Source organism: Rhinopithecus bieti, unplaced genomic scaffold (genome assembly GCF_001698545.2).
Source record: "Rhinopithecus bieti isolate Rb0 unplaced genomic scaffold, ASM169854v2 scaffold_5260, whole genome shotgun sequence".
NCBI classification, from domain to species: Eukaryota; Metazoa; Chordata; class Mammalia; order Primates; family Cercopithecidae; genus Rhinopithecus; species Rhinopithecus bieti.
In genome coordinates this window covers 2,693,749-2,707,814 of record NW_016805896.1, presented here as the reverse complement: position 1 = coordinate 2,707,814, position 14,066 = coordinate 2,693,749, and the positions used below count along the sequence as shown (strand labels likewise).

The window sequence follows — 14,066 nt, the reverse complement described above, 5'->3', positions numbered from 1 at the left end:
CCCCCCCCCCCCCCCACCCAATACAAGGTACCAGACCTTTTCAAAGAAATGGCTGGTTCCAGGGCTGGTTCCGAAACTGGACAATATAGCAATTGTTTAGGTATGATATGGCCAGCACCTGAATCAGGCCATTGGAAATTAACAGAGGAATTAATAGGTATCTATCTGTTTCTCCAACCTAGATTTTATGGTCTTCTAAATCAAGGACTTGTTCTTTTTCTTAAAAAAAAAAAAAAACTCATGCCAAAATTTGAGTATTTCATGTGCTATTTTTTCTTATACTCTCATTCCCTTAAATGTCTACCTTTCCTCCCCTAGTTTTCCTCACATCACTAACACCCCTTTCCCTCCTGGTGTCCCCCAAGGATTTCCTGCTGGTGCCTTAGAGAATCCCTGTTTCATAGGAAATGCACTCTTTTCATCCTGCCTTTTTCTAAAAGAATGTTTTCTCCCACTCTTCACAATAACTCAGTAATTTTCAATCCTATCTGGACATTGGAATCACCTATAGAGCTTTTTTTAAAGGAAAGGAGAGTGAGAGAGGAAAGCAAACAATATCCAGGTCCCACCCTATACTGATTAATTCAGTTTTGACAAGTGGGTGGGACTCAGTCCATCATTCCTATTAAAAATTCTCTAGATTGTTTAAATGTATTGCCAAGCTGTGAATCACTGCCTAAAATCAGCATCTTTTCTGAGAGCACCACTTCTAATAGAGGCCATTCTTTCTGTCACATTTGATAAACAACAGAGAGAGGAGTGCCAGCATTTTTCTTGCAAATCTCTTTATTTATGTGAATCTAAATATATGTCTAGTTTGACTGCAGCAGTCCATCCTTTTCCATCCTTTGTTTTCCATCATTGTCTCACTAGGACCTTGACATCCCACTTAAAGTCACTTTCTCCCCCATAACTCCTACCATCATTCTGTGAGATCCCAATATGCATATGGTTGATCTATCTATTGCCATAGCTAAAGAATTTTTGCCTTCCTCAATTCACTGCAGCGTCATCCATGGCCACACCCAGAGTTTGCTATCACCCACTATGGTTTCATCAGAAAAATCATTGAGTCTGTCATCCCAGCCTCTTCCTTTTTAGCTTATGTTCTCATGTTTCTCACATATACCATACCAAGGGTTTTTTATTTGTGGTGTTGTTGCTGTTTTATTTTTGCTTTACCTTAAAGGGATAGCTAAATTATTTATTTCCCTTCATTTTTCTGCCAGTCTTTCAGTCCCTGTTGCCTCACTTTCTTCCTGGACCGAATGGTTGACCTAAACTACTTTAGTATATTTATTTCCCTTGATCCCCAGTCAGCTGCATTGTCCCAGTGAAATCCTAACCCTAGTTCGAGCTCTCACACCATTTTCTCTGCTTTTTAATCTCTGCACCTGAGCCCTGCTATAAATGGATGATTTCTATTTCTGTTAGGGCCTCAACATTTCAGGAAAATCTTTTTCTTTTCATTTCTATTTCAAATTCCCTCAATACAAACTCCAAACCTTCACCTGTCTTCTCAATACCCACTTTACTCACAAGAATGACTGTATCTCCTCCTACACCAAGGAAATTGAAATTGAAGCATATTCTTTCTCAACTCTGTTTCCCTCAACCCTACCACCTCTAAACTCACTCAGCCAATAGCAAAAAGCCATGGAGTAACTGATCAAATTACTTTCTTGAAATATCTTCTCAGATGTTCCATAAGCACCTCAAGCTGCACTTAATTTTTCCCACCCTTCCCCAATCTTCCTCTGTATTGCTTATCAACCCAAAATTCTGCCAGTCGTTCTTGACTTTTCTCTCCCTCTCTTTTACATCAAGTTCTGTCCTTTGTAAATCCTAAATATTTCTTGAACGATGTCTTTCCGTTCCTACTACTGCTTCTCTATTGGAAACCTTCATCTCTCACCAGAGCTGTTTCAGCAGCCTTCTACCTCATTCAGTTTCCTGCAGCCCATTCTCTAAATGGTGCCAGAATAATTTTTTATAAATTCAGGTTGGATCATGTCATTTTTCTCCTGAGAGCCTTTCAGTGACTCCACCTTGGCCACAAGATAGCGTTCAAGCCCCTCAGTATGGAAAACACAACCTTTCATTATCTGACCTGCACTGTCTCACCTGCTTCATCTCCATTCCTCCCTATCACACACTGAAAATTTAATGCTGTGACAATACCTAGCTATTTAACTTTCCCAAAATATGAGCTGAAGTTTCATATGTTGGTATATTTGCTAATACTCTTTTCTTTTACCTAGAACATTCTTACGTTTTTCCTTATCTTCCAAAGTTAAGTTTGAATATTTCAGGAATCTCCCTTCTGTTATGCAAATAAAGTTAGGTGCCTAGCCCTTGCGCTCTCATAACATCCAGCATATTCCTGAATTACTGCATTTGGCATATGGTATTAAAAATTGTTTCCACATCTATCTCCCCCACTAACATCTCTTTAAGAACAGGAACCAGGGCTGGGCCGGGCGTGGTGGCTCACACCTGTAATCTCAGCACTTTGGGAGGCCGAGCGGGCAGATCACAAGGTCAGGAGTTCAAGACCAGCCTGGCCAACATAGTGAAACCCCATCCCTACTAAAAATACAAAAATTAGCCGAACATGATAGTGTGCGCCTGTATTCCCAGCTACTCGGGAGGCTGAGGCAAGAGAATTGCTTGACCTGGGAGGCGGAGGTTGTGGTGAGCCAAGATCGTGCCACTGCACTCGAGCGTGGGCAACAGGGTGAGACTCCATCTCAAAAAAAACAAACAAAAAAAGAATTACCTCATTCTTTTTAATAGCTGAATAGTGTTCTTTATGATGAATATGTACCATAATTTATTCATTCTCTTATTGAATATTTGCTTTCAATTTTTCACTATTACAAATAATTCTCCAGTGATTATCCTTGAACAAATATCCTCATGCTGTTGTTCATGTCATTCCGTAGGAGAAATTCCTTTTTTTTTCTGAGACAGAGTGCAGACTGGAGTGCAGTGACATGATCATAGCTCACTGTAAGCTCAAACTCCTGTGTTCAAGCTGTCCTGCTGCCTCAGCTTCCCAAGTAGCTGGAACTATAGGCACATGCCACCATGCCTGGCTAATTTAAAACATTTTTTTTTTCTTTAATGGTGGGGTCTTGCTGTGATGCCCAGTCCAATCTCAAATTCCTGGCCTCAAGTGTGGGATAAAAGTAGAACTGTTGAAGGAGAGATGCATTTTCATTTTGTGTTGACAAGTCACTCACAAAAAGGTGATACCCATTTGCAGTTCCTGCAATAGGTATTAAAGTGCTCTTGTTCCCACACGCTCACTGACACGGGGTATTAATGGAAGATCTCTTGTTTGTAGCCCTAAGAATCCAGTTTAGAGGAGGAGTTTGTAAATTATAAGAAAAAGAGATGATTGACAGGCCGTAGTCACAGAGGGGATGGGTCAAGATGGTATCAAGAGTGCAAATAAAAGGTAAATTTTTTTTGAGACATTAGAAGAGGATGGGTGAATATGGAAATAAATACAAATGAAGGAAGAAATTTTTCATGTAGTCATCTTTATTTTAGGGAAATTAGAAGCCAAGTTCCCAGTTGAGATGGAGGATTACCAAGATGGAATTTTGAATAAAGGTACAGAAAAGCTTCTGTGAAAATGCAAGCTTCTGTGAAAATGCTGTAAAGAAGCAGAAGGCAGTCAGTATTGGGAGTTCGACTGAGCTGAGAATGAATCAATTTTGGGGAAGCCAATGGTTGGGGTCACATTAATTTTTCTACAAGAACAAGCAGAGATGTAGTCATTGGATTTGCCTGGGTTTGGGGCCTCTGGGTTGACATAAATTTATATAACATTCACAATAAGGTACTTTTATTTTCCGTATTTTCCTGTTCCATGAGTGCAATTTATATAACCCTAAGTTACACATCTTCTGGTTGGTCTGCAGAGGAAAATGATCTCTGTGTTCTGATTAAAAAAAAAAAAAGGAGAGAGTATCACTTATACGTTTCCTTGTGCCTACTTTACTAAGCCATATAACTAATGATTTTATTTTCTTTATATAATTCTGAACATAAAACCATTTACTTTCTTGGTTTTTATTAATAAATTATGATATGAGCAAACACTGCTAAAAATTCTGATCAGTATAAACCAGAGACATTTATTTAAGATTATGTGATTTGAATACTGGTCAAAGGTCACCTGGAATAAGTGATAGACCTGGCAACACTCCATTCAGCTTATTCTTGTCAGGAGATTCCCTCTGCTTTTGAGGAGTTTAAACATTGTAATTTTAGAATCTTGTGTTTTCAGCAGCTGCCTCTATGCATTTCCAAGTCTTTTTCTTTAATTTTCACATTATTTATGGGCATGGGGAAGACAAAACCAAAGTGTCATGAGTTTGTTGTGAACAAACATGAAGAGGGAACAATGAGAGATAACACATCATTAGAATATTTCTCCCTAAAATAAGAAAATATAAGAGGAAATGTGCTAATGGTGGGAACACAGTTTAATAGAGAAGAAAGTATGTGCATGTGTTCATTTTCATTAAAATACCTATTGTGTATTTGTCTTGTTGACCTTTCAATGAAATTATGTAAGTATGGAGTCTAGTTCTTCTACATACACTGTTACACTACTTCTTACATACTCTGGGTACATAATAAATACTGATAACAATTGAAAATTAGAAACACAAATGCGTTTGTGTGAGGCACATTGGTGATATTTTAATCCCTAGTGTTCATTTTTAGTACTTGGAAAACATCTTAGATATGCAAGTCTTATTTTAGCATACTTTTTATTTCTATAGATAGCCTGGTTCTTAGTCATACTCTGCGACTTTATTAGCTGTTTCATCAGTTTGAATCTTATTTCCCCAACTCCCAGTGTGAGCTTTTTGAGAATAAAGACCATTTCTTTTCCAAAATTGTTGTGACAGGACACAAAATAGATGTTGAGTAAATTATTTAAATTACACCTCAGTAAAAAGTAAGATAAAGAAAGTTCTTAATGAATTGCATTTAAACCCATACTGAATTTAAATATCTGTATGCTCTATGTCCCTTTCTATGCCTTCAACAGTTCATTCATCGTTGTTCTTTCAGTTTATTAAAGTCAAACTGCGATGGCTGGCTGCTTGGAACATCATCATCCATTAAAAAGTACCAAGACACCCCAAACAGTGGAGAGAATAGGAAGGAGAAGAAGACAGTTGGGTTTCATTCGCATATGAAAGATGATGCCCAGTGGTCATGTCAAAAGAAAGATACATATAGACCCCAAAGAGGTAAGTTTAACAACTGTAGTGGCAAAATGAGAAGCTGGTAGGTGAAGGTAGTTGCTAGCCAGTGAATTTCAGAAGATTTCCTACAATGCTGAGCAAAAGTCAAATGTTTACGCACTGAAGTGTGCCTGCAAGGCCACAGGTAACACATTTACTAGATTAGTGAATTGTATCTGCATTTTTCTTAGAATACTGGAATGAAAAACTGTATCCAACTTGTCCCTCTTTTTGCAAGCAATAACTGTTAAGAATTAGTCAGCAGTAAGTATGGTCATAGACTAAAATAATGTTCCAAGTGAGTAAAAAGGGTAAGATACTGAACATAAATCTCTCCTGGAAACATAAACGCTAACAACTACAGTTAATCCTCAGTTGACTAGAATCATGGGGAGGGTGGAAGAGAGGTCATGGACAACTCCCCATATTGTGACTAAAGCAAAATCTCAAAAGTGTAAAGCATATTTTGCCTAGCAGTCTTTTTAAGTGTCAGTAATACTTCCTATTATATGTGGTAGATTTTAAAGAAATCAATTATCAATAAGTATGTTAAATGTTGAGTGAAGCAAATTTATTTGTTTCCCAGTTCCAGGAAAAGCTTTTGGCTTAATCTATCCTGGCATCCTTACAGGATCGACTTTGGAAAAGAATGGAGCAAGTCTGAGCTTTATTGTACAGAAAAGATGTACAGGAAACAAAGGCCCAAAAAGACGTCTGAGCCCACTCTTGCTCACACTTCTTTCCTAGGTGTCTTTTTTCCCTTCTCACAACCATTAATCCTGATTTCCTTCTTACTTACCTGTTTTTCTACTGGGCCAGCACCTTTCTACCTCTGGTGTCATGCAACCTACTTTTCATAATCTCTGTAGCCACTCTTACATTTATTTATTTGAAAATTGGGCAGTGCTTTGTGATATCTTGCAGTTGTATATCTCCCTGCCTTTTTTCATCTGCTACTAGCTCTGTCATGCTTTTTCGGTTTGATTATGATTAATCTAGAAATTGTTTAATTCTATTCCACATAATTGAGAGATGATAATTCGTTCAAATTTTGGGAGGGAGGACTATCCACAATTTGAAATAAAAGCAAAAGTACGTTTTGTTTGACATAAGGCAAAGAAAAGTTTTGTAGACTTCCATTGCTTTAGAACAACTTAGAAGTTTCTTTTGGACATTGCTTCCAAAATAAAACTTAAATTGAAGAAACTTTATGAGGTAGAATCTTTACTTTCTCTGTTAGCAGTCCTTCAGAAATGGAAAACCCTTACCTCAGCTTCCTCTGTTCTTAGTCATTGCACTTTGGAGAGCGAAGAACTAGTCACAACTGGTGTGGTGGTTACACTGCAAAGCTTAACACAGTCTTCGGTTAACTTGTCTTCAAATTTGTGTTGTGTGGCAGCACTAAGATAAAATGGCAAAATGATAAAAAATATAGTGTAATAGCAAAAGAACAAATAACTTGTGTTATTGGTTAAGACCACAGCAACAGTAGAAAGCAGCAATTGAAAAGGCACTTTGAGAAAGATATCATCAGGCCAGCCCTTGCTGTGGTGGAGGTTAATCTCCCCTGGGCCTAGCTACAGAAGCCAGAAGCCTGAAAAGGGCTTGTGTCCAAAAAAAAATCAATTTCTAATTTGAAACAAAATCATTTTTGACTAACAGGGGTTCAGAACCCATTACTTTTCGCTGTATAGTCTGCTGACATTTCAGCACTTTCTGTTGTGCACAATGAATCCTAATAGTCATTTTATAATGTTGCTATACCAATCAATTTAACCAAGAGAAAGCTGTTACAATTCTGCAAAGTTTTCAGGAACAGTTTTCACTCATGGTTTTATTTTTTCTTCCATTAGGTTTTTTTCCCCTTTTTTTTTGTGGGAGTGGAAGGTTGTAGTGTTGCAAGTAAAAAAAAAAAAAATAAAAAAAAAAGAATAGAAACTTTTTCAATCTTTTTAAGAGTTTTTATTTTAAGGCATTCACAACAGAAACTACTGACTCTTTTCTACTCATAAAGAAGACCGTCTTGTATTTTCCTTCTCTTTTATTCTAATATGGAGCTGTTAGCAAAATTATGATCTGCATGACCATTAAAGAGGCTAAAGTTGCCCCCCTTTGAGCCATTCTGCCCATTGCACAGCTAGTGTATGCAGATTATAGTACAGGGCAAAGTTATTACATTGGCATTTGCTGTGGCACCCAACCAAATGGGAGATATAAACTTTCCATGGATGCGCAGTAGACTTGGAAACCCTGTTTATCATAAGGCCGATGACCTAGCACTAATCACCTAAGTTACACTGCTTGGTTTAGCACCTTCTTAATTGCTTTACCCTTTTTAGTGTGTGTGAATTTTTTAATACACTTTTCTTCTGTCTTATATCTTTTGTTTCTTCTGCTGTTATCCTTTACTCATTAAGTACTACATAGGACATTTACTACAGGACCATTAATCTTTATTACCAGTCTCTTACTCCCTTACCTCTCCTATCCTCCTCACCATTCTGCCAGCTTTATGATGCTAAACACGTGAAAAAAAAAAAAAAAAAAGACTATTGTCTCAAGAAACAACCTTATGATAGCAAAGATATGTACAGTATTGTCAAAATTACACTTAAGATATATAAACTTGTTCATTCATCAGTTTTAGTTGCTTTTATTGAGCAATGTCAAACAGGGAGATAATACTTGGGAAAATCTAAACTTGAATAAAGAACTTTTAAAAGGCATAAATCTGGAAACACCCGATCTTCATTCCTCTTTTTTCCTCCCTTGCAGCCTCAAAACATTTTCCACCAGCGTGCCTAGAACTTCCCTTTCCTGAGCAATCATCGATATTCCCTTTTATCAGAACCCTCAAAGCTGAGGGCATTTTTTTCTTGTTATGGTGATGGGCTAGCAGAGGCTGTGAAGCCACTGAGCGCGTAATTTCCAGAACTAAAATGTTAAACTTCTGAGCTTGGCACTGCTCCTTCCTAAGTCAGGCTGTAAAACCTGACTTTGGCCGCTCCCTTCCTCCTTTTCATTCCTCCTTCGTGAAACTCTTAAATTCCCTTAAAATGTTGGCAGAGGCTGAACCTAGGATAATTTGGATTTACCTGATGGTATAGATTGTGCCCTTCATTTTGCCTTTGGGGTTTTCTTAGGTTATATGATTTTATATAGCAGCTGCCACTGGTTGAGATCCCCTAGTAACTCCCAAACACTTTTTTTTTTTCCCATTGGACGATGATTATTCTAGACTCAGCTGAAGTAAAGAATAATCTCAGAAGCTCCTAGTTGTTCCTATAAGTGAGCCTGTGCTTAAAATGATGTGAGTACTCTTCATAACCCCAGGTGGATTAAAGTAGGTGACATGCTTAAAGAAATGAACAATTAGAGTGTCCAAAGTACAGAAATCATTTCTATCTTGCCTCTAAGGAGCATTTCTCATGTTTCTTTTATTATTACAATCATGATCATTATTCTTTGTTCAACCATAAAGGTACCTTAAGATACTACTTCTGATACCCAGAAATCTCAGCTGAAGATACGCCAAAAGTTGATGTCTTTATCAACAGCACATAGAATGCAAGCATCATAGAGGGCTATGAATAAACCCAGATATGTAGAATAAATTTTCCTGGCCAGTCCACTAAAAAAAGGAATTCAAATGTAGGAGACTAGTATTAAAAGTTGATGTTGATATATATGAAATATTATCACCTAAACCAGAGGGTCTACATTTCCCATTCTCTAAAATGGAAAGAAATTTCTCAAAACACTATGTGGTTTACTTATTTATTATATATGTTTTGTATCTTCTCCCTCAGAATATAAGTTCCATATGTTCACTGTTGTATCCCCATCTCCTACAACACTGCGTAACTTGTGGTGTGGTAGGTACTCATTATACATTTGTTGAATGAATTAACATAACATTGTATATATTGATTTTTCTTTCAATGCCCTTATTCTGTGACTCAGGTAGACTTTTTCACCTCAGTACCTGCAGTGATATATTGATTTAAGCAAAATATATGCTTTTCTCTTCAAAGTTCTTATGGTGATCAATTGGTAATGTTAAAGAGAAATCAGTAGAGTGGGCTCTTAAAAATAGTACTGGTCTGGTGTGGTGGGTCATGCCTGTAATCCCAGCACTTTGGGAGGCTGAGGCAGGAGGATCACCTGAGGTCAGGAATTCGAGAGCAGCCTGGCCAACATGGTGAAATCCCATCTCTACTAAAAATAGAAAAAATTAGCCAGGTGTGATGGTGTGTACCTGTAGTCCCAGCTACTCAGGAGGCTGAGGCAGAAGAATTGCTTGAGCCCATGAGGCAGAGGTTTCAGTGAGCCGAGATCACTCCACTGCACTCCAGCCTGGGTGACAGAGCAAGACTCTTGTCTTAAAAAAAAAAAAAAGTGCTGCCTTAGGAGTCAAGAAAATATGGGGGGAGGGGGTTCTATTGTCTTGTATTCTAATTGAAGTTTAATTTATATACGCTAAATTGTAGAGGCTTTAAAAAAATGTATAGTGTGATAAATTTTGAAAATTATATATACCCGTGTAACCACTACCCCAATTAAGATATAGTACATTTCCATTTTCAATAAATCCTCATCCTCTTTTCTAGTCAATCCTCCTGAGGCCTTTCCTCTTGGGTTGCTGATGGCTGCCTTCTCACTGTGTCCTCACGTGGCCTTTTCTGTGTGTGCATCCCAGGAAACGCTTCCGCTTCCAGCCACTCTCAGACCCACCCCTATGACCTCATTCAACTTAACTACCTCTTTAAAGGTCTTATCTCCAAATATAGTCATATTCTGAGGTGTCCTGGACTTTAGGACTTCAGATTACTTAGGGAAGGCACAACTAAGTCCATAACCACTTTCTTTCCAATTTTTGTGCCTTTTCTTTCTTTTTCTTATCTAATCAGACCATTTAGGGGTTTTATTACAATATAGAATACAATGAAAAAAGTAGACTTCCATGCCTTGTTCCCAACCTTGTAGGGAAAAGATAGTCTTTCACCATTAAATATGATTTTAGCTGGGGGCTTTTTTTTTTTTTTTTTGAGAAGCAGTCTTGCCCTAGTTGCCCAGGCTGGAATGCAATGGCACTATATCGGTTCACTGCAACCTCCACCTCCTGGGTTCAAGCAGTTCTTCTGCCTCAGCCTCCTGAGTGGCTTGGATTACAGGTGTGCACTACCACACCCGGCTAATTTTTTTTTTTTTTTTTTTTTTTTTTTTTTTTTTGTGACAAGAGTCTTTGCTCTTGTTGCCTAGGCTGGAGTGCAATGGCACAATCTCGGCTCACCACAACCTCCGCCTCCCGGGTTCAAGCGATTCTGCCTCAGGCTCCCGAGTAGCTGGGACCACAGGCGCCCACCACCACGCCCGGATAATTTTTTGTATTTTTAGTAGCAACAGGGTTTCACCATGTTGGTCAGGCTGGTCTCAAACTCCTGACCTCAGGTAGCCACCACGCCAGGGCAGCTGGAGGCTTTTTGAAAATGCTCTTTATCGGGCTGTGAAAGTTTCCTCCTAGTTTGCTGAAAGTCTTTATCATAAAGGGGTGTTGAATTTCATCAAATTTTTTTTCTGTGCTTATGATCATGTTATGTTTTTTTCTTCTCAGAAGGTAGTTTAATGATTACACTGATTGGGAGATATTGGGGTGGTAATTTTTTTTTTTTTTGGTAGTGACCTTGTCAGCTTTGGGTATCAGAGTTACGCTAGTGTCATACATGCATCAGGAAGACATCAGTGGAAATGGTGTGGTAGGTACCTTCAGGGCTTCATCTCTCCCAAGAAACACTGAAAAATCTTGCAAACACTGTCAGAATCTACCTTATTAGAACTCTGGAGGATAGTGAAAGATTTACAGAAACAAAACCAATTCTTAGGAGAGAAGCTACTGAAGCATTGTAGGAGGACTCTTCTAGAGTTAACTTAGTCTTGCCCTACCCCAAGCTTGCCCAACCCGCAACCCGTGGGCCATATGTGGCCCAGGACAACTCTGAATGCGGCCCAACACAAATTTGTAAACTTTCCTGAAACATTATGAGATTTTATTTTTTGCAATTTTTTAAAGCTCATCAGCTATCATTAGTGTATTTTATGTGTAGTCCAAGACAGTTCTCTCAGTGTGTACTAGGGAAGCCAAAAGATTGGGTGCCCCTGCCCTCCCCTCTTCCCAGCATGGCAGCAGTCTAAAAGATGGCAGCCTGAGTTCCAGGTGTTAGTATCTGCCCTCTGGAGAAGCACAGCAGACCCTGTTCTCAAGGGATTGTTTCTCTGTTTTAACCTGTCTGTGGATTCCCTAAAGGGCTGAGACCTGGAGCCTGCCTTTGTTTTGTTTGACTAAACTTTCTCTGGGCAGAGAGTGGCTACATATAGGACATTCCTTGAAAACACTGAAAATCAGATGAACACACCACTGGCGCCTGGGGTTTAAAAAAGTAACAATGAGGCAAACAATAGACACACCAAAAAGTTAGATAATCTAGAATAAATAGAAGATCTGAATAGACCTATATAACAAGTAAAAAGATTGAATCAGTAATCAAAACCTCCCAACAAAACAAACCCATGACCAGATGGCTTCACTGATGAATTTACCAAACATTTAAACAATTAACACAGATTCTTCTCAGACTCTTCTAAAAAATGTAAGAGGAAGGAATACATCCTAATGAAACAGGAAAAGTTCCCCTATCCCCCTCGCAGGGTTTGTAACGGGGGAGTGGCTCGCTTCTTCAGTGCCCTGCTGCCCAAACCTCTAGGGGGAGCATGCAGACGGGCAGGTTGTGGGGCTCCCACCCCATGGCAGCATCTGGGGGTGAATGTCTACAGCTCCTGAAGCCCCAGTGGGCTTATGCTGCCGTGTGCTTTTTTAGTTTTGCCGTCTATAGGTGGCTTGTGTTAACCAGCTCAATCAGACCCTTTACCTGTCGCAAGGACAGAGGGCTTTCTGTTTCCCAGGTTCTTGCCTTAGTGTACGGGAAAAACTGGATCACATGTGGGCTTGGAGAATGAATGCAAGGTTTTGTTTAGTGATAGGAGTAGCTCTCAGCAGATGGATGGGGAGTCAGAAGGGGGATGGAGTGGGAAGGTAGTTTTACCCTGGAGTTGGGCTGCTTAGCATCTGGACTCTCTTCCAACCGCTCTGGCCAAATTCCCCTTGCTGTCTACATCGTTCCACCAGTCAGTGGCCTGCCAGTGGTATCTGCCTGATGCCTGTTGGTATGTTCTTACGCTCCTCTCGACGTCCAGCTGCTTGTGTGCTCTTCTGCCGGTGTGTTCCTCTTGACATCCACCAGCTTCTGTCCCTTCCCACTAGGGTCTTGGGGTTTTTATGGGCACAGGATGTGGGGGTGGCAGGCCAGAGTGGTCTTGGAAAATGCAACATTTGGGTGCCAATCAGGAGTGCTTGTCCTCACCTTGGTCCATGGGCACAGGCCCAATGGTGGAACCCTCACCAGGAACCCTGCCCTTTTCCTCCCTGCACTTCCCTGCCCCCCTCAAGAGGCCAGCATTACCCTGATATCAAAGCCAGAGACAGATGTCACAAGAAAAGCAAACTATAGACCAATATTCTTTATGAATATGGATGAAAATATAGTTAACAAAATACTAACAAGCCAAATACAGCATATTAAAAGGATTATAAATCATAACTAAGTGAGATTTAGCCCAGGAATACAAAGGCAGTTCAACATACAAAAATCAATGAACGTAATACACATTAATAGAATGAAGGAATAACCTCATGATCATCTCAGTTTACACAGAAAAAGCATGTGACAGTCCAACATTCTTTCATGATATCTGCCCAACTGTATAGGAAATTGTTGACTCTGCTATAGTAGGTCACCAAGGACAAGGAGAGGTATTGGAAGAGTACACATGAAAAGTTGTTATAGGACACAACAGAAGTAGCACATATAATACCCACTGGCTTTCCACCTGACCACACATAATTACAAGGAGGACTGGGGAATATAATCTAGCTGTGTACCTAGGAAGAAGGAAGGAGTACATTTTGGTGGATAACTGACAGTATCTGCCACAACAGCATTCTTCATAATAGCCCCAAACCAGAAATACTCCAAATGTCCCTCAATAGCAGAATGGATAAAAAGTCACAAATGCATACAATGGAATAGTACTTAGCAAATAAAACAACAAAACTGCAGTACATAAAAATTATCAGCATAGGTAAATTTTGCAAACAATTTAAGCAAAAGAAGTCTCAAAAATAATATATATAATACGTTTCTATTTTTATAAAGTTCAAAAGCAACAAAGCTAAATGACATATTTAACCAAACACATAAATGGTAGAACTATAAAGCATAGAAAGGAAATAATTATTAGAATAGTTGGGGTCCCCGGAGGCGAGAAGGAATTGTGACTGGGGATGGATATTGGTGATGTATCTGGGTGGCAGTGCTGCCAGGGCTTGCTTTCTTGAGCTGGGAATGGATTATACTGGTTTTGTTTAAACTGAATAGATAATATGGCTCAGCTGTTTAAAAAATATAAAATAAAACAAAGGGCCTAGAAACAGAGTTTTCTTAAACATTGAGCTCTAAGAAAAAAAATTACCATGAAATATACCCAGTTATATCTAAATAGAACATGATCCATTATAATCAATTCCATCTGTGCATGTGAAAATATATGTGCATGTTTATGTAAATGCATTCACATATATTACATGTATTTAAAATACACATTTATATATGAAATCAATCAGCCTAGTAATATTCTTACCAGCATTTTTATTTTTATATTTATTTATTTATTTATTTA

At 38.9% G+C, this 14,066-nt stretch overlaps 1 protein-coding gene across 8 annotated transcripts in view; it reads left to right on the top strand.

Moving 5' to 3' along the window:
• Positions 1-14,066, top strand: part of KIAA1328 (KIAA1328 ortholog) — a 400,177-nt gene that overhangs the window by 331,259 nt on the left and 54,852 nt on the right. For all 8 annotated transcript variants that reach the window (XM_017873982.1, XM_017873981.1, XM_017873984.1 and 5 more), the window contains one exon: positions 5,098-5,279. In XM_017873982.1, the coding sequence (XP_017729471.1) occupies positions 5,098-5,279 (182 nt within the window). The remainder of the gene's footprint in view (positions 1-5,097; positions 5,280-14,066) is intronic.